This window comes from Pagrus pagrus, assembly GCF_965226575.1.
Source record: "Pagrus pagrus genome assembly, chromosome: 16".
Lineage (NCBI taxonomy): Eukaryota > Metazoa > Chordata > Actinopteri > Spariformes > Sparidae > Pagrus > Pagrus pagrus.
Genome location: NC_140200.1, coordinates 682,618 through 705,147, shown reverse-complemented (window position 1 = coordinate 705,147; position 22,530 = coordinate 682,618). Strand labels below are relative to the sequence as shown.

The window sequence follows — 22,530 nt, the reverse complement described above, 5'->3', positions numbered from 1 at the left end:
TCGTCGTTGTTGTACCTGCCGGGTGTGGGTTGCTAGCCGCTGCTGCTGCTGCTGCTGCTACTGCCGCTGCTGCTGCCACTGCTGCTGCTGCTGCTGCCGCTGCCGCCGCCGCAGCTGCCACTGCCGCTGCTGCTACTGCTGCTGCTGCTGCTGCTGCTACTGCTACTGCTGCTGCCGCTGCTGCTGCTGCTACTGCTACTGCTGCTGCCGCTGCTGCTGCTGCTACTGCAGTGGAGACTGAAGCGGGGGCCGACACACACATAATACGATTAGCATTCTGCTGCATTTAAGCGAGAGGATTTTAATCAAAAACATAATTAATGTGCGCAAATAAGTAATAACTGTATTAACCATAAGTGTATGAGGATTTTTATGGGGCCCTCAGGAACTTCGGGCCCTAGGCAACCGCCTAGTTTTGCCTATAAGTCCGCCCCTGATCATTACCTTAGTCATGCTCTGCAGGTCCAGGTGAAGTCTGAACAAGTGAGTCTTGAGTCTTCTGCAGAAGATGGCGAGTGACTCTGCTGTCCTGACGTTGGTCAAGAGTTCGTTCCACCACTGAGGCGCCAGAACAGAGAAGAGTCATGACTTCGCTGAGCGACCTTTGTTTGCTCTTAGTGATGGCGGCACCAGCCGGCCGGCTGATGTAGTAGAGCGAAGTGCTCGTGCTGGGGCGTGTGGTCTGACCAGTGTTTGGAGGTAGATGGGTGCAGTTCTGTTGACAGCCTTGAAGGCCAGCACCATGGTCTTGAATCGGATGCGGGCCGCAACAGGAAGCCAGTGGAGGTCACGGAGGAAGGGAGTCACATGGGAGAGTTTGGGTAGATTGAAAACAAGGCGTGCTGCAGCGTTCTGGATACGTTACAGCGGTTTAGTTGCAGAGGCTGGAGTCCAGCCAAGAGCGAGTTGCAGTAGTCCAGCATTGTGTCCTTTGTGAGGAAGGACCGGATCCTGAAAATGTTGTAGAGGAAAAATCTGCAGGATCGGGGCAACGCGGTGATGTTGGGGGTGCAGGATAGTCCGTCGTCGAGGATCACACCCAGGTTCCTCACAGTCGATGAAGGCGATACTGTGACGTCCTCGACAGTGACTGACAGGTCCATCTGAGGGCAGTCTTTCCCCGCGATGAAGAGTTCAGTGTTACTAAGGTTGAGCTTGAGGTGATGTGCAGTTGTCCAAGTGCAGATACCTGCCAGACAGTCTGAGATGCGCGTGGCAACGTGGGTGTTGGAGGAGGATGAGGAAACGAGAGGAACAGCTGGTTTTCAAACATGAAGCCTCAGACATCAGTCAGCCTACAAATATGTTAAAGACGTATTTCCTTCACTTCTTTTGTAAATATTCTGGATTTATTTAGATTTTCAGCGTTTAGTTTAATTTAAATCAACCCGACAAGCTTCCACTGTGACATCATCAATAATCAGTTAGTTCTGTTGATTGATCCTGAAATACGACAGGACTCCATGTTGTTGGTTCACATGATTCAGTTTTATTAGTTTTCAGTAAAAAGGAAACAGACACATAATGTTGGTGAAACACACGTTACAAACAGGAAGTCTGACAGTTTCAAAATAAAATGAAGATAAAAACTTTATTCAGAAAATCCACAACATCGCCTGGAAAGAAGAAATGAGAAGAAGATAACGGATGGAGGACACTCCCAGTCAGGAGGTGACGAAAGGTAAAAGGTCATCAGAGGGACAGCTGGAGGTCAAAGGTTGTCAGGGGCTGTAGAAACGTCCGGCATCGACTCGCCGTCTCTTACGACTCTGCTGCTGCTCGAAGAACTGACGGATGTCATCAGGAGTCACAACCTATCAGAGAAGAGACAGTCTCATGACATCATCGCTCAGCCTATCAGAGAAGACAGTCACATGACATCATCACTCAGCCTATCAGAGAAGAGACAGTCTCATGACATCATCGCTCAGCCTATCAGAGAAGACAGTCTCATGACATCATCACTCAGCCTATCAGAGAAGACAGTCACATGACATCATCACTCAGCCTATCAGAGAAGAGACAGTCTCATGACATCATCGCTCAGCCTATCAGAGAAGACAGTCACATGACATCATCACTCAGCCTATCAGAGAAGAGACAGTCTCATGACATCATCACTCAGCCTATCAGAGAAGAGACAGTCTCATGACATCATCACAGTCTTTAGTCTCAAACTCACTTTTCCTTCTGCAGCGAATCTCTGCAGAAAGTCCTTCAGTTCACTTTTCATGTCGTTGTAACCTGAAACCAACAAACACAAATAACTCAAGTACTCACAGTGACAGTACTGTGTGTGTATATAGTACTGCGTGTACACTTGTAGTTTTCTGTGTAGTACTTGTAGGACTGCATGTATACTTGTAGTTTTCTGTGTACCATGAATGATCTCGAGCTGCTGCACGCGGTTCAGGTTGTCGAGCGCTGACATCAGAGGGTCGTGACCTCGTTGCGTCTGTTCGTTGTTCTTCCCTTTGTTCTCGTAGGCGAGGACAGTGTCCGATTCGTCCAACAGGAAAGACAGACCGGCGGCAGACAGACGCTCCTGATGACACGATCATCACATCAACAGAAGTACATATTAAACTATCCCACGACCTCATAGTTACACCATCAGGGCTTCAGCCAATAGGAACTCAGACAGGTGGTTCTACCTGGCAGGCGTTGCAGGAGCAGAGTTTGGAGCGCCACGCTGACGGCCAGAAGACGGCTCCTGATTGGACTCTTCTCTGACCAATTACTTGCAGCTCCGTCAGTCTACAACTTGGCTCCGACTCCTCACGACTCCGCTTACAGCTGGGCTGGATGACATCATCAGCCTGAAAGGTTAAGGATCAATAATCAATCGCACTGATCAGTGTGAATTGATTTCATCACACAGGTGGAAACGGACTAAATCGTGACTGATTAATAAAAACAGAATGTTTATTGTGACAGTAACAGATCAGATCAATAATCAGTTTGAACTCTTGGTGTATCAGATGATTTAATGACTCCAGCTGATGACATTAATAATCAGTTTGATCCGGTACGATCAATCAGTTTGTATTTCTGTAACTTGCCTCAGAGACACATTTTGGAAACTTTTGCAAGAGTTTGATGATGTTTTTAGAGCTCAAATGTGATGTCATAATTAAGACACGTGATGTCATATTGAAGACGTGCACATTTAAACTCAGATCAGTTTAACCCTCTCACCTTCTCTTCTTTGTTTGGAAGGTTTGTGTTTGACTCGTCTGCTCCTGTTTCCTCCTTCACCTCCTTCACCGCTGCCACCTCCTTCGCATCGTTCAACTCCTTCACCTGTACGTCTGCACCTGGAACTGAACAGGAAGTACATCACAGAGACAGGAAGTGTACGATGCACACACAGACAGATATGGTTGTCGACCAGTTAGTTGGTTGTTATCTGTGCTTTCAGAAGGACCTTGAACACATCACAGAGGTTTTGATTGATCATCAGACAGACATGCTAAGCTAACAGGCTCTTTGACAAACAGGAAACATTGTATCCTCTTCACGAATTTCAACCAACATGGTCAATGTCAGATATCAGTAATCAATGACGCCTAAAATCAATATCTGGAACAGATACACATCTACAGTAAAAATAAACATCCTGTAGAGTCAGCAGTGGTGGAGTGTAACCAAGGTTTTCCCTGCCCGGTTGAAAAAGGGCAGAAAATGATGGTTTCCAACATCTTCACACAACAGAAATATGAGGATCGTGGTGCCTCTACAGGGCGGCTGGGGAACAGTCACCCTCCACATAGCGCGAACGTCACTTGCGTCGTACGTCACCAGCGTTTGCGTCGTATGCATGCGTGTCACATGACGCCTCCCTCTTCCACTCCAGCGCGCTAAATAGATCGTTACTTTGGCTACTACTTCCAACAACTCCCAGCGTTACGACTTCCAACAGGATAAAGGCAGAGACGTTTTAGGACTTTGATAAAGGTAAGAGATTATTGTTTAGTTTAAAATATTAGTGTCTGTGTTAAAAGCTAGAAGTCACGAGTGTAACGTCAGTTCTCAACTTCATGTGTGGCAGGCAGACGACAGCAAGAACGAGAGAGAGAGAGAAGCCCAATTCACCACATCCGTCTCTGTGTGAAAGTTTCAGATGCGGCGAGGGGTGAAACTTCCCTCCACCTCTGATGCCCCGTCAGAGGTGGTATCAGAGGCGCAGTATTGGCGAACCGAACCAGTGTGAGTGGATAAGCCGGCGATGCGGAACGAGGGCATGTCGGTCTGATGGTGTTCACTGTCTGATAACTGTACAGGTCCTTCACTCAACAAAATATAGAGAATGTCCCACAAAGCAACGTTACAGGACCAAACACCAGGAACGTAGTAACTGGTCATGTCTTTGGCAACTTATATGAGGAAAATAATACCGCAGTTATACGTGGAGAAGCGTCTGTCAGCCTGTCGGTCCGACCGACTCTTCATCACATTTCTGCCCGAAAAACACAACTGTCCCCGGCAGAAAACTTTAACTCTCCAACTGTTTGTCGCGATGAAAAAAATCACCGCGACGTCATTCTCCACCAAGACTTCAGTGAACTTTCCCCCAGAAAACAGCCGCTCTCCCCGCGAGTGATGGAGTCAGACAGCGTCCAGTTTATTGATGGCGATTATGTAATTAAGAGAAAAACGTAACTTTGTCACTTTCCAGGATGTTTGGTGTGTCAGGATCTCATCACAGCACATTATAACAGCATCATATGATGATAAACAGTCAGTGTGTACATGTTTAGATTAACAGGTAAACACCGGGGAAACACGTTGAAAAAACACGTCATCACCATGACGCGTACCGTCACGCCTCTTCTGGAGCCGCGGCGCCGGCTTCCTGTGTGAATTACTGTGGTTCGCCTTTTACGCCGGAGCTGCTCGGCTCTGTGTGAACAACCAGCGGCAGAGAAATGTCGAACCGCCGCTGCGGTGATAATGCGGCGTCTCTGTGTGAAAAGGGCTAGTGAGAGAGAAATGAAAAAAATAAAGGCCATCTTTGCCAAAAGACCGAGGCCAGAGGAAGAGAGAGACAGGTGACAGCTAAGGGGGCGATCCATGGATTTATTAAAAGACCCATGGTGCGATCCCACCTACATGAGCCAGGTTTATAGAGTTGGTAGTGAGTGATTTCGGACACAGTCATTGTTTTCCTATGCTCAGCTTTGGTGCTCCCCAGGTGCTTTAAAAAAACAAACAAACAAAAAAAAAAAACTTTTGAAGTGTCCGCGTTTCTAGCGTCTCCCCACACACTTTGCACGTGCGCATGTCATCCAGGTTCTCCAGCCGTTGTCACCTTGGTCTCAAAAAAAACAAAAACCCAGGGAAAACCCTGGTAACTAAGTACATTTGCGTTCAGGTTACTTTGTATCATTTTATTTTGTTAACTTCACAGATTCAGACTATCAATACAAAATTAAAAAAAAGACTTCCTTTTCCGGGTCACTGCTCGTGCGGTCGACCGGTTAGCTGGTAGAGTAGTTGATTTGTATGGCTTTGTATATTTTGTGTAATATGGCTGGTTATCTCAGCTGACGGGCTGCGAGTCACCTACACCAGAGACTTTCTGCTGCGGCTCGCTCATTTCACCCCCATCAAGGCATCACCACAGACACGTTTCCTGAGGAAATACTACGAGACCACTCTGCGGAAGAAGTGGACTCAACAACAAAAAGAAGGTGACCAGGAGGGGAAAGAAAAAGGGTGGAATTAGGACCAGACTTAAGAGGGAGAAATGTAAATACCGGGCGCTCCCCTCAGTCATCCTGGCTAACGTGCGCTTGTTGCATCAAAAAACACACCAGCTGCGAGCCAACGTCAACCACATGCATGAATACAGGACTGCCCCCATTCTTGTGTTGTACATTGATGGCTTCGTCCCACCATAAGGCTGGACCAAGACACAGAGCTCAACAGGAAACAACATGGCGGCGGTGTGCGTCTATGTGTAAACACGCTGGTGCTCAAGGGTCATCATCAGAGAGGAGCTGTGCAACACCGACATCAAGCTTCTGGACGTCTCCCTCCGCCCTTTCTACCTTCCCAGAGTTCCCACAGCTGTTTCTCATCCTGGTTTACATTCACCCCGGAGCAGATGCCTCCACTGCCATAGACCACATTAAGAAAACTGTAAACAAACTGGAACCCATAACCTCTGGCTCTCCCAAATTCATCCTGGGAGACTTCAACCACTGCTCAGCTGACAAGTCACTGAAAGGATTTCACCAATATGTCACCTGCACCACCCGCTTGGGGAAGACTCTGGATAAATGCTATGGATCCGTTCCAGATGCATATAGATCAGTTGCTCTTCCCCCCCTTGGCCTTGCTGACCACAACACCGTCCTGCTGGTACCATCCCACACCCCGGTCATAGGGAGGACAGAGAAGGTGACCAAACACATCAAGAAGTGGACCAACGACAGCATTGCAACTCTGCAGGGATGATTCGAATCCACAGACTGGGATAACCTTCTTGTCCCCTCCAGCAACATCAGTGAGCAAGTGGACACGGTGTCTTCATACATCTCCTTTTGTGTAAAAAGAAAAAAGTATTCTTCTAAAAAAGGAGGTAAACAGAGAGGTTAAGCACGCCATAAAACATGCCAAGCTGAAGTATAAGAATAAGGTGGAGCAAAAATTCACACAAGGGAGCCTCCGCTCAGCCTGGCAGGGGAATAAGAACATGGCAGCTGTGAACACTGCTCACTCAATCCACAGGACCGTCCAGGTGGCGGGCAGCAGCCCAGCATCCCTCCCCAACGACCTCAACTCCTTCTTTTCTAGAAGCAATCACCTCCTCCCTCAAGCTTGCAGCAGCTGAACTCTCCTTCAACACGGAGGAGGTGGGGCGGACCAAGGAGAACCCAGCACCTGGCCCTGTGTCCTGCGGTGCTGTGCAGAGCAGCTGGGGGGCTCCACAGTGATCCCCATCCCCAAGAAGAGCTCAGTCAAGGCTCTGAACAACCTGAGGCCTGTGGCTCTCACCTCTCTCGTGATGAAGGCTAAGGAGAGGGTCATCACAGTGACTGACCCACTGATGGACCCTCTCCAGTTCGGTACCGTGCAGGCAGAGGGGTTGATGATGAAAACACTCATGATGGACACGGTACACAAACACCTGGAACCGCCCAACACCACAGCCAGACTCCTGTGTGCAGACTCCTCCTCTGCATTCAACACCCTACAGCTCCACATCCCTGCAGAGAAACTCTCCACCGCTCCCACCTGGACCACCAGCTGATCCAGTGGATCACAGACTTCCTGACCAACAGATCACAGAGGGTTCTGGTCAACAACACCTTCTCCGACACCTCTCCAGGCTTCCCTCAGGGCTGCGTCCTCTCTCCTCTGCTCTTCATCCTCTGCACAGATGACTGCAGGTCCACCCATCCTGACTCATCTGGTTCATCAGTTCTCCTGTCGCTGCTCTCAGGTCCTCACGTCACCACAGCTCAGTGCTGCAGGAGTCTGTGGAGTGATGTGACAAATCTGCCCTGGAGCTAAACACAGAAGACCAAAGAGATGGTGGTGACCTTCTCCAGCAGGCAGAGGGAGCTCGAGCTGGTGGAGGACAAATACCTGGGCACAATTTTTACGTTTGCCTCCAACACTGAGGAGATCTTCAGGAGATGCCAGCAGCGGCAGTATCTCCTGAGGAAGCTCAACACTTTTGGGGTAAATGAGAACATTCTCCAGACATTTTGTTTCTCCTTCATAGACTCATCACTTTCTCCATCACCTGCTGGTTCCACTCCATAAGCCTGCAAAACAGGACGCGCCTGCAGAGCACGGTCACAGTCTGCTCTAAACTCATTGGACTGCCGGTCAGAACACTGAGGACCGCTCCGGCTCCTTCAGGACTCGTCCCTCGCTCTGTTACCAGCGTTTGAGTGGCTCCTCTCAGGACGCCGGCTCTGCTGCCGAGCTGCAGGACTCAGAGGAGAAGAGCAACCGTTGTTCCCGAGGCTGTTCAGCTCCTGATTATTTACTCTATTTCATTCTTTTCTTATTTGATTCGTATTCATCTTTTCAAAGTACTGACTTGTTCTAACATGCTGACTTGTTTGTGTCTGGGTACAACTACCCCACGTGCCTTAAACTGCCCCCCGGGCACAAATAAAGTTTTTTGAATTTGATTAGAATAAGTGATGATGTTTCCTTATTGTTAAGGGAGAACTTACCTAAAAAAACACATACAAACAAAGAGGAGACTACATCGGAAACAAAGCAGCACATTTTCTAGTTAACTAATTTGATCATCATAAAAAACAATCTAAAAGTTGTACCTTTAAACTCTGAGATCAGCAGGAGACACACAAACTGTGTGTGAACACATGAACATGAAAACATGACAGATGAACAGGAGTCTTTACCTGCCAGGTGAGCAGCGTAGGTCCAGAGGAAAGGGTTTTTGTTCATACAGGATTCACAGATCATCTCCTGAAGCTCCACACAGTCTGGAACCACACAGCCCAGGTGCTGAAAATACAGACAGGTGAGTCAGTCACCTGTGTCAGGTGTACCGCAGTTACCTGTGTCAGGTACTTGTGTTGGACTCACCCTGCCGTGCAGCCAGTCCTCACACAACACACACTGAATCATCTCATCCTCCACCTGGACACAACCACAGACAGAGTCATGAAGGAACACACCTGTGAAGATTAAACTTCTGGCTCCATCAAGACTAATCTAACAGGTTCAACTGGTCAAAATAACAACATGCACTTAATTACAGAATTATTTACATTAAACATTTCACTGTTTCGTTTTTAAGCATTTGAATGTATGAACCAAAACATCTAAAACATGTTTCCTGTAAAGAAAATAAAGATAGAGGCAGATACATTTATACAGTTCAGGTCATTATATTTTTTGCAGTTGTAATGTTAATAATTATGAAGCTACTATCATTAATAATAACAACAACAATAATAATAATAATAATAACAATAATAATAGTTTAGTTTGAGACTTATTTTATGTAGCATGAGCCTGAAATAAGGGTGCTCGAATTGATCGGCACTGATTGTCATCTATCTAGCCAGTTAACCTGCCAGTTAACCTGCCAGCTGACCTGCCAGCTAACCTGCCAGCTGACCTGCCAGTTAACCTGCCAGCTGACCTGCCAGCTGACCTGCCAGTTAACCTGCCAGCTGACCTGCCAGCTAACCTGCCAGCTGACCTGCCAGCTAACCTGCCAGCTGACCTGCCAGTTAACCTGCCAGCTGACCTGCCAGCTAACCTGCCAGCTGACCTGCCAGCTGACCTGCCAGTTAACCTGCCAGCTGACCTGCCAGTTAACCTGCCAGCTGACCTGCCAGCTAACCTGCCAGCTAACCTGCCAGCTGACCTGCCAGCTAACCTGCCAGCTAACCTGCCAGCTGACCTGCCAGTTAACCTGCCAGCTAACCTGCCAGCTGACCTGCCAGTTAACCTGCCAGCTAACGTCTCGGACCAGGTTAGTTTCCCAGTTTCAGTTGCCATAGAAACTGAGATTGGACTGTGTGGCTTTGCTTTATGGAACCAATTGAAATGAGACGGGCTTATTTGGTAAGATCACTTTATGGAACGGGCCCCTGGTGGACAGATGAGTCTCAGGTGTATATCTCACCTGGTCGTCTGGGTCAGGGTAAGGCCGGCTGCAGGTGCAGTAAACTCCAAAGAAGTTATGACTGTATTTGTTTAGAGTGTTGACCTCCTCTTTCTCCTGAGAGAGAGAGAGAGAGAGAGAGAGAGAGAGAGACACACACACACACACACACACAGGATGAGTTATGTGAAGTAATTCATCCAATCAGAAGAGGCTGATTGTTCATGCAGAGCTGACCCTGACCCTCATGCTGGCTCCAGCGTTTGCTCAAAGCTCTTTGAAACTGGTTGATTCTGGACATGTGGACTCTTTCTACACCAGTGTCGACCTACATATAACTATTCAATAACACTTCACCATTACAATGTGATGAATGTGTTGTTTGTTTGTGAGTCCGTGTTCAAAGTTTAAACTCTTTAAGTGTTCAGAATTATTTTCGCTGTTATTCAACAATGAAAAACACTGATTGGGACAATTCATTTATTTCTTTCATGCTCTTCAGATGACAGTGAGCAGTGGAGGAAGAGGAGAAAGAGACAGCAGCAGGATCATCACCTCGATAACACACAGCGCTCAGTCTGTCTTCTTCACTCCAAACATTTGAGCTAATATCCTGTGTCAAGTTGTTTGCCGGGTCGGGTCCACTCTCCTAACATCATCATCACTACCATCCAGTAGAAACAGAACATGTGGAAGCTGACATCGAGTCCTTCATGTGTTTTTCTTCTCAGCAACTCGTCAGATCTGAACTATGCTTGTGTTGATGTTTGTTAATAATGTTGATGTGATCACATGTGAACTCACGGGAAAGATTTTACACTGCAGCTCTGTGAACTTCCTGTTTCCACAGTCACAGCGGAAGTTCCTAATGCAACCACAGAAGAAGAGTGAGTCAGTGACATCGTCATGTTTGTTCTGGTTATTAGTTTTATAATTATTCATAATCAGATTTCAATTTCATGGGCTGTTCCTTCATAACCTGAACAATTGTTTCAACAGTCGATAGGTTTTACATTTGACTGATTGATCAATCAGTGTGACAATAAACTGTTTTCACTGACACATTAAATCTAATTCAATCAACAGGTTTTTATAATCGATGATACATGAAGATGATATTTGACTTCGACCTCTTGGTGTAAAGTTCGAACAGGTCGTGCCCTTCGTGACATTTGTATGAACACGCCAAACACACGCCTGCTGCCTCTCCTCCTTTTGGTGTGCACGTGTTACAGGCGTACAGAGCCTGACGCTTCACGTAGCCCTAAAATACACATGAAGAAATACACACAGTTACACAGATAAATACACACAAACAGGCTGAAAACATGTTGAAATATAAATGAATTAGTTCTTCATGTATCTGCAGAGTCACACGAAGGACCGGGAGGAGTTATAATGTACTGTATCAATACAGAGTATTGATGAACCTGCCCCTGAGCCATATCATGTGATCAATCAGCTTCAAACTCCACTCAGCTGTTAAGAGGACTACACATTTCTAACTGAGGTGAACTGGACTACATCATCCTGAGAGGTGTTTCTATTGTTGTTTTCCCTGAAGAATATAACACTGAACCCCTGTGAACATAAATCAGTCAATTAAAACACCATCACCAACTCTGAGCTCAGTAACAGCAGGCTCGTGACGTCATCTCAGCACTGACGGTTCTGAACCGTCACATGTGGATCAGTAAAGAGCAACAGATCATTGGTTTTATGTCTCAACAAACTCTTCCATAGAAAGATATTTTACGACAACTGCTTGACTTTATCCTGACGGCTTTTTCATAAGTTCAAATAATATTCATCAAAAGTAAACAAAACTGTGATTCAGCAAAAAAACAACAAGACAGTGATTCAGTTTCTCAATCTGTCAGGAGTGAACCATCTTCACAAACAAATCAATAAAGGATCTCTGAAAAAGAAAATACCCTCTGACGCCGCACTGGACTGTATTGATTACTGAATGTTGATTACTGGGTGGGAAGACACCAAAGCAGCTGACTGCGAAGATGTTTCCACACTCCGTCCATGAAACTACAGCAGACGTTAACATCTGTTCAACATCTGGCTGAATGTGGTTTGAACCATCAGATTCAATGTTCAACGCTTCTTTATCTTGTTTACTTCATATACATCAGATCTGATGAAGTCACTCAGTGATCATAAACGTTATTGTCGGTGCACAGGTAGAATTTAAAGCATATTAGATTTTACAGGTGTTCCTGATGTAGTGGCCACACAGTTCATACAGGTGCACTCACCTGAGGATATGAGCAGTGATCAGAGTCACTTCCTGCCAGGACAGCTGAAGCTTCTTCCTCCAACTCTTCATCTTCCTCCAGAACATCAACCAGAGACACGGTCTGCTCCTCCGACATGTTCAGAACCTACAGCTAGAATCATCACACAATACAGAAGAGTCTGTGACTGACTGACCACTGGTTCTGACTCTACTGGTTCTGACTCTACTGGTTCTGACTCTACTGGTTCTGATTCCACTGGTTCTGTGTTTACGTTTTCATCTCTTGGTGGTTACTTGACTTCTTAAGTACACGATGACGTCGCAAACAGCGCCACCCTCAGTCTCTATGTGAGCTCTGTGTGCATCTATCGATGTCTGATCAGCTGCTGAATGATCGATAAACCATCAATATACAGTGTGTTTGAAGTCCGGCTTCAGTTAGCGTCTCTTAGTTTGATCAGTAGAGATGCATGTGAATCCGCTACCTGCTAATGCTAACTAACAGTTACGTGATTAAAAACACGAACTTACCGAGCCGAAACTGAACCGAACCGGAACGTAAGGCGGACTGTCTGCACCGTCTGATCCGACTGTAAACCAGTCAATGACCCGATCAATAACAATCAATAATCCGCTACGCCTGATCAGCTGATGGATCTTTGTTATCAACCCGCTAGCTGCTGTTAGCCCAATGACAACTTCCGGTTTATTTCCGCAGATCGTATTTGGCGGCATCCAGGGGTCAGAGGTCAGCGCGTTTCCAAACACAACAAACTACACGAAGAAGAAGTGGAGCGGAGAAGCACGAGTCATTAAAGTGTGGCGGGAAACTGACGTTAATGACATTATGACGAAAATAACCGACAATGACCTACTGTGGTGGCTCTGTGGTGCATTCACGTGACAACCAGAGATCACGTAAAGAGCCTTTGCACCTTTAGTCTACAGATCAGTGTGACGGATCAGTCCTGTGTCTTAATTTATACCATGTTGGTCAAATAAAGCCCCATCCCGTCAGCCTGCAGAAAGAACATTATTTTCAACATCTGGATAAAAGTTGGAAGCGTCCCCGAATACTGCCAACAACAATAACTGCTTAAAAGGCTGTGAAACTACAATTTTCGAGGGTTAGGAAGGCGGCAGACGGTACGTGATGACGACAGCACGACGCTGTAGCAAAGATGGCGGCCGTGGCTGTGTATGCGGAGCTGAAGTTCAGAGATGGAGTGAAAGAGAAGATCAGCGTTAATGTAGAAAATAATCTGAGCTCTCTGATCGCCGGGATTCACGACCTAAACCCGAACATATCGCGACTGCTCAGCGAGCTGGTGGATCGGGAAAAAGCCCTCGGAGACTGCGCAGAAGGTGAGCTAACTGAGGCTAACTGCTAACATCACAGCAGGACACACTCTGCTACCTGTCCGAGATGAAGATGTTACCGGTCAGTGTACCTGTGAGCTCTGTGACACATTGACGTGTCAGAGCAGGTGAAGGTGGAGCTGGCAACACGAACAATGACTCCTGTCCGTAGACACTCGACCTAGAACTGAACTGACTTACCTGAATGAACGCGGCCATCAGGAGTGTTTGTTATCCCACCTGTGCTTTTCAAAATGTCCGCTGTCGTTCTTCTGATTCACCTGTTTGACCTGCTGCAGGTGAGGAGGAGGAGGAAGACAGTGATGAATTAGAGCCAGATCATCCTGAAAACTCTGAAGTTCAACCTCCAGCTAAAAGATCCAAAACCTGAAACACCTGTGGGCTGCGTGAGACAGGATGACGTCACTGTCTTATCTATTTGGACTGTACATGTCAGGTGATCAGTCACATGACCAGATGAAGCAGGTTCAGGTGTGTCTGACTCACTGTTTACACTCGGATAAATACCAAAAATAAAAAGTGCTTTTCAAAACGTGGTGAGCTTCTTCTTCTTCTGCTGCATCGGTCAGTCATTGATCACTGATCAGTTACCTCTGAGGACAGGTGAGTTCACCCCGAGTCCAGAGCAGCTGCAGGTCACAACAGCTAAATGTAATCACAAACATTTATCAAGTGACATCAAATAGAAATAATTTATAGAAAATAATTCATCTTTATTTAAACAAAGAAAATCACATGTTGTTGGTTTCATGAAGACTTTAGTGTGTGTGTGTGTGTGTGTGTGTGGCAGTGACACGACATTTAGGATTAACAGAAGTCCCAGAGACCAGATAACTGAAGTACAGCAAGTTAGATACTACAGTAATACTGTGGTACTGCAGTATCACAGTATTACTGCAGTATTGTGATACTCGTCTGTTTGTTTCTGAACTCGTTAAATTTTTAGTTTTCAAAATAAAAACATTTAAACTTAACTTCACTTCTTTTGCTGTCATTTTATTGATGTTGTCATGGTAACCAGCATATGTCACGGGACTCATTAAACACCAGTATTTCCATTGGCTGTCTGGCCTGCAGCTGTCAGGTTAAGCTGCGTTCAGCCCCAACAGTATGTATCAAAACATTAATTTAAACAAAAATGAGGTGCGTTCAACACCCTGATGTGTTATACAAACGCTCCGCAGGTTCAGACACGTCGCTGCTGATTGGCTAATGTCTTCCGGTGAGTGACTGCTGATTCGTTTACACCTCTGACACACAGTGTGTTGTTCAACCTGGACGCCGATTTCAGATTGAACGTGCTGCAGTTTAACTTCCAACTGGAGGTAACCATAGCAACAGTACTGACGCTAACAGGCTAAACTTGCGGGGCAGCCAATCAGAGCGCAGGATCATGTGTGGCGTTACAGTAATAACTAAGTGACCAGATCCTGACAGTCACGCTCAGGGCAGTTTGACTCTGGTCCTGACAGACAGGGCGGAGGGTTTAATCCAACAGGAGTCTTTGTTAAAAGATTAAAAAAGGCACACAGGAAGTGACATCACAAACATCAACACAACCAGTTCAGTTTGTTTTATGGCCTCAACCTCCCCCGTATTGCCCCGTCCCTCTGTCACTGATTGGTCGACTTCTCTACGTGTCGATGAGTGGCGAGCCTCTCTGATTGGCCGGTTTGCGGGCAGCGTGGTGCCGGCTGCACAGCAGGGCGAGGCAGACAGGAAGCACGCAGTAGCCAACGGCTCGAGGGTCGGCTCTCGTACAGGAGAACAGGAAAAGAAATAGCTGCAGGTATGGCAGCAGGAAGACCGAAGCCCACATCCAGACAGGAAGTGGTGGCAGGCGAGAGCTGATGCTCTGAGACCAGCTGTTGGTGAGGGGCGGAGCCGAGGGGCTGGTCCCACCTCTCTGCACGTGCTCCAAACTGAAGCTATGGACCTCAAAGACGTAATACACCGCCACGATGCTGAGCAGCAGGTAGAGAGCCACACCCACCCATCCCATCCGCTGACGGAAGTTCATCATCCTCCATACTGCAGGGAAACAATCAATAATCAATCAATCATCAACCTATAATAATCAATACTGCAAGAAATCAATAATCAATACAAAATTCAATCCACCATTGGAAGTTCTCCGTCCTCCCTGCTGTAGGGTAAACAATCAAACAACTCATAATCAATGTATCATCAATACTGCAAGAAATGAGTCAATTATCAATACATCATCCCATTTACTGTGATGACGTGATGTTCATCCTCCATACTGCAGGGCAAAAAACTAAGTAAACAGTAAATAATGATCAATTTGTCATCCAATCCACTGATGGAAGTTCATTATCCTGTGTAATCAATACCTAATCTATAAATCACCTCTACTGTTAGGAAAATCCAGTAATCACTTTATGATCAATAATCAATACAGTTATCAATACACACATATAATCAGTACTGAAAAGAAACTAAAATAATCGATCAATACGTCCTCCATTTGTCTGTCTGTGCCAAACTCCATCACTTTATCAGCTGCTTCAGCCTCTGTTGATAACCATTCAGTGTTTCATGTCATGTGCACAGTAAGGAAACATGTTTCCATGCACGATGAAATTCTTCCTCTGCTGTCCAGAGTGCATCCTCATCATCCTCATCCTCATCATCCTCATCCTCATCCTCCTCATCATCTTCATCCTCATCATCTTCATCTTCATATCTAAAATGATGATCTCTGATTTAAATGTTCACATATTAAATCTGACCTCAGTTCACTGCAGCAGTGTCCTGCTCACTGTTTGTGCCAGTTTAATTCTGAATTAGATGAATGTCGGACACGATGTTTCCTGCCTCCATCTTGCTCTCTGTTTATTTACACACAGACACGTTAGCACTCTGTTAGCAGTCAGTTAGCTTTCTGTTAGCAGTCTGTTAGCTTTCTGTTAGCAGTCTGTTAGCTCTCTGTTAGCAGTCTGTTAGCTCTCTGTTAGCAGTCTGTTAGCTCTCTATCAGCACTCTGTTAGCAGTCTGTTAGCGCTCTGTTAGCTCTCTGTTAGCAGTCTGTTAGCTCTCTATCAGCAGTCTGTCAGCAGTCTGTTAGCTCTCTGCTAGCTCTCTGTTAGCTCTCTGTTAGCAGTCTATCAGCAGTCTGTTAGCTCTCTGTCAGCAGTCTGTTAGCTCTCTGTTAGCTCTCTGTTAGCTCTCTGTCAGCAGTCTGTTAGCTCTCTGCTAGCTCTCTGTTAGCTCTCTGTCAGCAGTCTGTTAGCTCTCTGCTAGCTCTCTATCAGCAGTCTGTTAGCTCTCTGCTAGCTCTCTGTTAGCTCTCTGTTAGCAGTCTATCAGCAGTCTGTTAGCTCTCTGTCAGCAGTCTGTTAGCTCTCTGTTAGCTCTCTGTTAGCTCTCTGTCAGCAGTCTGTTAGCTCTCTGCTAGCTCTCTGTTAGCTCTCTGTCAGCAGTCTGTTAGCACTCTGCTAGCTGGTTCAGTGGGTCAGGGTGTTTTATTTTCTTACCTTCCTTCGCGCTGATTCTTTCAAATTAAAATTCTGCTGTCGACTCGTTTTGAAGCCGCTGTGGACCCGGGAGGTCCGGGAAGTCTCGTCTTTCTCTTCCTGTTTTGTCACCTGACACCCATGAATGACGTCTTCTTCTTCTTCGTCTTCTTCTTCTTCTTCTGTTGGACTTGAATGGCGGCTGGCATCCAGCTTAATGGTGCATTGCCGCCACCTACCGGACTGGAGTGTGGTACATTCAATTAGCAGGAAAAGAAATAAAATAAAATAAATAAATAAAACAATAATAATATCAGTAATAATAACTAAATCCTGTCCATCAGCCCTGTTTCCCTCAGGTATTTTCTTACATATTTACTAACATTTTCTGACCGTTGCAGCAGGTTTCCTATTGTGAATCTTACTTTTTCCCTTTGCAGGCCTGTTTCCAGCTCTCTCTCCGTCACATGCCGTACACTCCATCAGAACATGCTGTACTGACTCAGGCTGGTCACAGGTTCTACATTTGCCAGTAGGATGTTTCCCTTGCTTCTCCTCTCTCCACTGCCAGTTTACACTCTGGGATGTGAACAGCTGCTCCCGTACGCCCAGTTTCTGGATCTTTTGCTCCATCTGTATATATATATATAGCTTATTAGCATAGCTCTTACCAATATAGTTTTGCACTATTACGCCAGTATCACTCTGTCCTGACTTCTTCTTGAGTCTGTGCTGAATATTAAAATCCACCGACGGCTCCTGAAACACCCAAGGAGGAACTTCTGGTAGAGGAACACTCAACATGTACTGCACATCACATAAACCAATACTTTCAGCCTTTACATTTCCAGCCCAGCCCAGACTCCAGAAGTTTGTCTTGCTATGCTGAGCACTCCTCTAGTATGGCCTTTGCTGGGTGAGACCTTTTGTGGCCCTGCAGATCACCATGTATGCCAACATGAGCTTCACCCTCCTTATTCTCAGAGGTTCTTTCCCCATCTCAACTTGCAGAGCTGCTACTGGAGACGTCTTAAAGGCCCCACTTCATATCCTCAGTCCCTTATCCTGCTCCACATCCAACTTCTTCAGCGACTCTGCTGCTGACATATAAGACACACTACCATAGTCTCACCTGGCCCTCATCATGGCTTGGTGTTTGTTTAGCAGAGACTTCCTGGTTGCACCCCAATCCCGACCTGCCAGACACCTCAGGAGGCTGTTAACACTTTTACATTTATCTCTCACCTTCTCAATATGTTGCCTCTAAGCTTTTCATCAAACAGCACTCCTAAAAACAGAATAACTTTAACTTGCTCCAGTGTTTGACCATATAACTTTATTGACACCTCTTCATGCCGTTTTAAACATATCACCTGGGTTTTTGCTACAGATAATTTAAACCCCCACCTATTTGCCGACTGCTCCACTTTATCAACTGCTACCTGCAGTTGCTTTTGCAGATTTTCTTGATTTCTCCCCCTGACCCACAACGCCCCATCATCAGCAAATAATGGTTTACTTATTCCTCCACCCACCTCCTCGAATACATCATTAATCATACAGTTAAAGAATATTGGACAACATACACCGGTGACCATTCTGTCCCTACTCTCATCTCTATATCTCCAAACAGGAAGCCCAAAACCCAGTTGTATAACTTCCCTCGCACTCCCATCTTATCCAGTTTGATTAGCAGGCCTTCTTTCCACAACATGTCATATGCTTTTTCTATATCAAAGAACACCGCCACCACTATCTCTTCATCTGCCTGTGCTTTCCTAACATCTGACTCTAAACTCAGTAGTCCATTGTATTTCTTCCTTTACGAAACCCACTCTGATACGAAGAGAAAGGTCTCTACTCTCTAGGACATACATCAACCTCTCTGTTACCATCTTCTCCATAGTTTTCCCTAATTGGGATGTAAGAGAAATTGGTCTATAATTTGATGGATCTGATGCACCTTTACCTGGTTTTAAAATTGGCACTATCACCGAGTGTCTCCACGCACCTGGAACCTCCTGAGTCCCATACTTTGTTAAATAACTTGAATATTACCTCTTGTGAATAACAGTAAATTGTTTTAGGCTGTCACCTCAGCCTCTCTGTGTAATGTTTGGGGAGCCAGTAAATGACCGTGGACTGCCATCTAGTGGCCAGTCTTGATGAGGGTAGCAAGGTATAAAAGGGAGGAGACTATGAGCCCTGTAAGCTCACCTGTGCATATCCTCAGCTGTGCGCACAGCAGGCAATAAAATTTAAGCACCCGTTTGAATCTCTCCGCCTCATTTATGGACGCCAAGGGTCCGCTACACCTCTAGTGACCTATCATCCATGTGATCTAACATACAATAGCATATATCATCTTTCCCTGGCGCTGCCTGCCGGGTGCTGGAGACGGCCCTCCTTAACTCATACATATTAAAGGGCAGATCTAGATTATCCCCTGTTGCAAGTTTTTTCTTGTTCACCGGGGTATTTTGCGCCAGCATAGTAGTCGTTTGCTGCTTTGCTTCTGCCGAGATATTATCTGAACTATGGACTTCAATCATTGTTTCAGCCAATAGCGTCGCCTTTTCTAACCCACTAACTGCTGTTCTGTTGTTATTTGTCTCCAGCATGCACGCTTAGCCGCTCTACTCGTCCTTCTAACCACTGCTTGCTATTTTTTATACTGAATGAACGACTCCATTGTATGATGTTTCTTTAGCAGCCTGAATGCCCTATTGCTAGTCTACAGCTGTCATTCCACCATGGCGCACTATTTATGTTTCTGCACCCTGATACTTTTGGCTTCGACTTATTAGCCGACTGTATTACCGCTGTGACTACTCATCCACACCTGCCCCGTCCTCTTCATGCAATTGCTCAGAACTGTTTCTACTCAGTGCCTGAAACATGTCCCACTTGTCTTTATCAATTTTCCATCTTGGCAACCTCCTTTCCTCCTCTCGCTGCAACTCTACTCCAACCTTAATACTGATTGGACAGTGATCACTACCCATCAATGCTTCACAAAGCACATCCCAGTCAGTGACGCCAGCTATTTCATTTGACGCCAAGGTTAAATCAATCACACTCTCCTTATTTCGTACACAGTCATACCTCGTGCCCCTCCCACCTTTCATACATACTAACCCTTTATCCTCTATAAATTCTTCCACTATTGAACCATTTGCATCCGTTCTCTCACGCCCCAAAGAGTGCTATGTGCATTAAAATCCCCACACCACACTACTTTCCCCCCCAATACCATGTTCAATATATCTACACTTGATTTGTTACATGGGTTATAGTAATTAATTACTGCCATCTCATATCTACCTGTCCAGATCTTTATTGTTATGGACTCATGTTCTCTCCCTAATTGAACAGTAATGAACCTTATCCCATCTTTAACAAAAGTGGCTACCCCACCACCTTTCACCACCTTTCCCATGCACTATGAAATCCCATTGCATTCTCATCCATGTTTCCTGAATACAAATTATACTGGGCTTATCCTGCAAATCTGAAATATACTTCTTAAACTCCTGCACATTAGTTACAAGACTTCTTGCATTCCACTGCAACATACTTAGGACCATGAAGATCTCCCACTCCGTATTGATGATTGTGATGGTGTCTGCGAACTGGGTGACCCTCCCTTCAAGATGTCCTCCACTTCCTCCCACCCGATGGCCTCGACTCCTAGATATTTCTCTGCTGCTCTCACTATTATTTAGATTTTTTCCGTTTTCTTGTCAGTTTGTGCAGTGCAGTTAACTTATCAACCATGAACAGTATAAACTGTCTCTTCTCCACAATCAGTGCATCTTCCTTAACTGTTCTACACCCCTCACATGTTCTCGCTTCATGTTCGTCCGTCACCCCGACACTATCATCTTTTGGCTGCATCCCCACCCTTCTGGCCGCCTCTGCATATGTGATGCCGCTGGATGTTTTCACTCGCTGCACCTCCGCTGCTTTCTTACTGACTTCGCATCCCCCGTACGCAGAAGCATGCTCCCCTCCGCAGTTACAACACTTGACTTTAGCTCCTTTCACACTTCCCATATTCATGCTCCCCAGCACATCTCCCGCACCTTTGTTTCCCCTTGCATACTGCTGCAACATGCCCGAATTTCTGGCATTTAAAGCACCTCAACGGCGGAGGCACGTATAGTCTAACATCGTAGCTCATATATCCGATAAACACTTTATCAGGGAGCCGATCCTCGTCAAACGTGAGCACTACCGATAGACTGTCACATTTTGACCCTCACGAGTTTGCAGGCGTCTGACTTCCCTCACTTTTGCACCCTCCACATTCTCTTTATCTGCTCAGTCGACACATTCAGGGGAATACCGAAGATCACTCCTCCAGTGAGACCCCCACTCTTAGCTAGCGTTGCTTCAACTTTTTTCCCTTTGATTTCATTCATCCTAATTGTTTTCCCTAGCTGTGCACTGTCTACAAAAAATCAATAATGCTCCACAAAACTCCCACACTCTTCACCTCTCCCACCAGCCTGTTTGTCCCTCTGGTCAGGAGAACCAGGTTCCACTCACCAATGAAGCACCTTCTTGTTCCAGTCTGATGATGACTCTCTGCTCTTCCTCACTCCCTCTCACTTGCTCATTATCTGTTTCTTCTGACATTGAGCTTCTACCTTTCTGTCCCGTTTTCTTGCGTTTTCTTTGCTTGGCTTTCCCCGTTTTCACCTCATTCCTGCTTTCATTTCTCCCGCCACCTAGCTCCATCCCTAACTCACTTCCTGATCCGTCACTTCCTTCTGCCATCTCCTGTCCATTCACAGTCCGGTTGTGCCAGCCGCCTCCTTCCCAGTCGGTGTTACAGGTCTTCTTCTTCTTCTTCTTCTTTTTTGCATTACCGCCACCTTCTGAACTGGAGTATGGATCAGAACGGTATAATACGACTACTGGAAGAGGATCAATACAAAATAATAGAAAATAATAATAATAATAATAATAATCATAATAACAATTTTTAAGAAACATCAGAGTTCAGTAAAACGCCGTCGACGCCATGTTGGCCCAAAGTTTCATTCGCAGATGGGGGCGTCGCACTTTCGTTGACCCCAATCAATGACGTCATTCATAGCACAGACATATATATAGACGCCGCATTGACTCGCTGGACTGTACGTCGATGTCGCCGCCATATTGGATGTGGCAGGTCTGCCCTGTAAACAAATACAAGCAGATGTGAAAACTGCGTTTTCTGTCTCAAAAGCATTGACATTTAACTCATTTTGATGAATTGTTTTTTTATTCAGTGATTTATATCCATTTAAGCACTAATAATGACAATCAATCAATCAATCAAAATAAGACACTGCAACTGGCAGTGAGTCTACTTTCTTTTCTTTTAGCAGTGAAGTGATATACTCCAAACATAACATCAAACACTCATTTTTATTGTATACAATAATATTTTATGGTAAAAAAAAAGCAAATTAGTATTCTAATATTATAAATATGCACATTATATTATGCAAGTCAGCTGTCCACATTTTTTTTTCATCAACATCATATGAGGACTAAGTGCTAAAATTTAAGATTACTTACTTATTTGTCCCTCAGATGGAAATACAGTGAACATAAAGGCTGCCACATAACAAATACGTGCACTTGGTGCAGTAACAGACATAATGTTTAAAGGACCATACCAGCGTTTCTACATGTCACTGTCTACTGTCAGCTTGCTAATTAAATTTAACTTTAAATATGACTGACTTGCGTAATATATGGTGCTTATTTATAATAGTAGCCTACTCCAACTACTACTGGGTTTTTTTTTACCATAAGATGTTATT

The 22,530-nt window shown here is 45.5% G+C and overlaps 3 protein-coding genes across 6 annotated transcripts; 1 reads left to right on the top strand and 2 right to left on the bottom strand.

Moving 5' to 3' along the window:
- Positions 1-1,466: 1,466 nt before the first annotated feature.
- On the bottom strand, positions 1,467-13,549 carry ubr7 (ubiquitin protein ligase E3 component n-recognin 7). Of its 4 annotated transcripts, none has more exons than XM_084376819.1 (12): positions 13,455-13,549; positions 11,875-12,006; positions 10,738-10,871; positions 10,412-10,472; positions 9,629-9,724; positions 8,578-8,631; positions 8,391-8,496; positions 3,199-3,323; positions 2,655-2,819; positions 2,380-2,545; positions 2,183-2,244; positions 1,467-1,814 (listed from the first exon to the last, which is right to left on the bottom strand). In XM_084376819.1, the coding sequence occupies exons 2-12, from the start codon at positions 11,989-11,991 to the stop codon at positions 1,722-1,724; spliced, it is 1,179 nt and encodes a 392-aa protein (XP_084232945.1). In that variant the 5' UTR covers positions 11,992-12,006; positions 13,455-13,549; the 3' UTR covers positions 1,467-1,721. The 4 variants fall into 4 exon arrangements, with proteins under 4 accessions (XP_084232945.1, XP_084232943.1, XP_084232946.1 ...); XM_084376817.1 differs by having other exon boundaries at positions 13,416-13,518; XM_084376820.1 differs by lacking the exon at positions 13,455-13,549 and adding an exon at positions 13,307-13,409.
- Positions 12,938-13,771, top strand: LOC311271248 (uncharacterized protein). Its single transcript, XM_084376852.1, has 2 exons — positions 12,938-13,220; positions 13,514-13,771. The coding sequence occupies exons 1-2, from the start codon at positions 13,037-13,039 to the stop codon at positions 13,603-13,605; spliced, it is 276 nt and encodes a 91-aa protein (XP_084232978.1). The 5' UTR covers positions 12,938-13,036; the 3' UTR covers positions 13,606-13,771.
- A 146-nt stretch (positions 13,772-13,917) lies between these two features.
- On the bottom strand, positions 13,918-21,523 carry tmem251 (transmembrane protein 251). The gene is made up of 3 exons (XM_084376851.1): positions 21,263-21,523; positions 16,733-16,954; positions 13,918-15,266 (listed from the first exon to the last, which is right to left on the bottom strand). The coding sequence occupies exon 3, from the start codon at positions 15,256-15,258 to the stop codon at positions 14,869-14,871; it is 390 nt and encodes a 129-aa protein (XP_084232977.1). The 5' UTR covers positions 15,259-15,266; positions 16,733-16,954; positions 21,263-21,523; the 3' UTR covers positions 13,918-14,868.
- Positions 21,524-22,530: the final 1,007 nt, after the last annotated feature.

Coding starts and splice junctions, on each gene's coding strand:
- ubr7 (XM_084376819.1), bottom strand. CDS start 11,991: ATGTCGGAGGAGCAGACCGTGTCTCTGGTTGATGTTCTGGAGGAAGAT. Junction 10,473..10,737: donor TTCGAACTTTACACCAAGAG/GTCGAAGTCAAA, acceptor TGGTTGCATTAG/GAACTTCCGCTGTGACTGTG. Junction 2,820..3,198: donor TTCCAAACAAAGAAGAGAAG/GTGAGAGGGTTA, acceptor TTAACCTTTCAG/GCTGATGATGTCATCCAGCC.
- LOC311271248 (XM_084376852.1), top strand. CDS start 13,037: ATGGCGGCCGTGGCTGTGTATGCGGAGCTGAAGTTCAGAGATGGAGTG. Junction 13,221..13,513: donor CCTCGGAGACTGCGCAGAAG/GTGAGCTAACTG, acceptor GACCTGCTGCAG/GTGAGGAGGAGGAGGAAGAC.
- tmem251 (XM_084376851.1), bottom strand. CDS start 15,258: ATGATGAACTTCCGTCAGCGGATGGGATGGGTGGGTGTGGCTCTCTAC.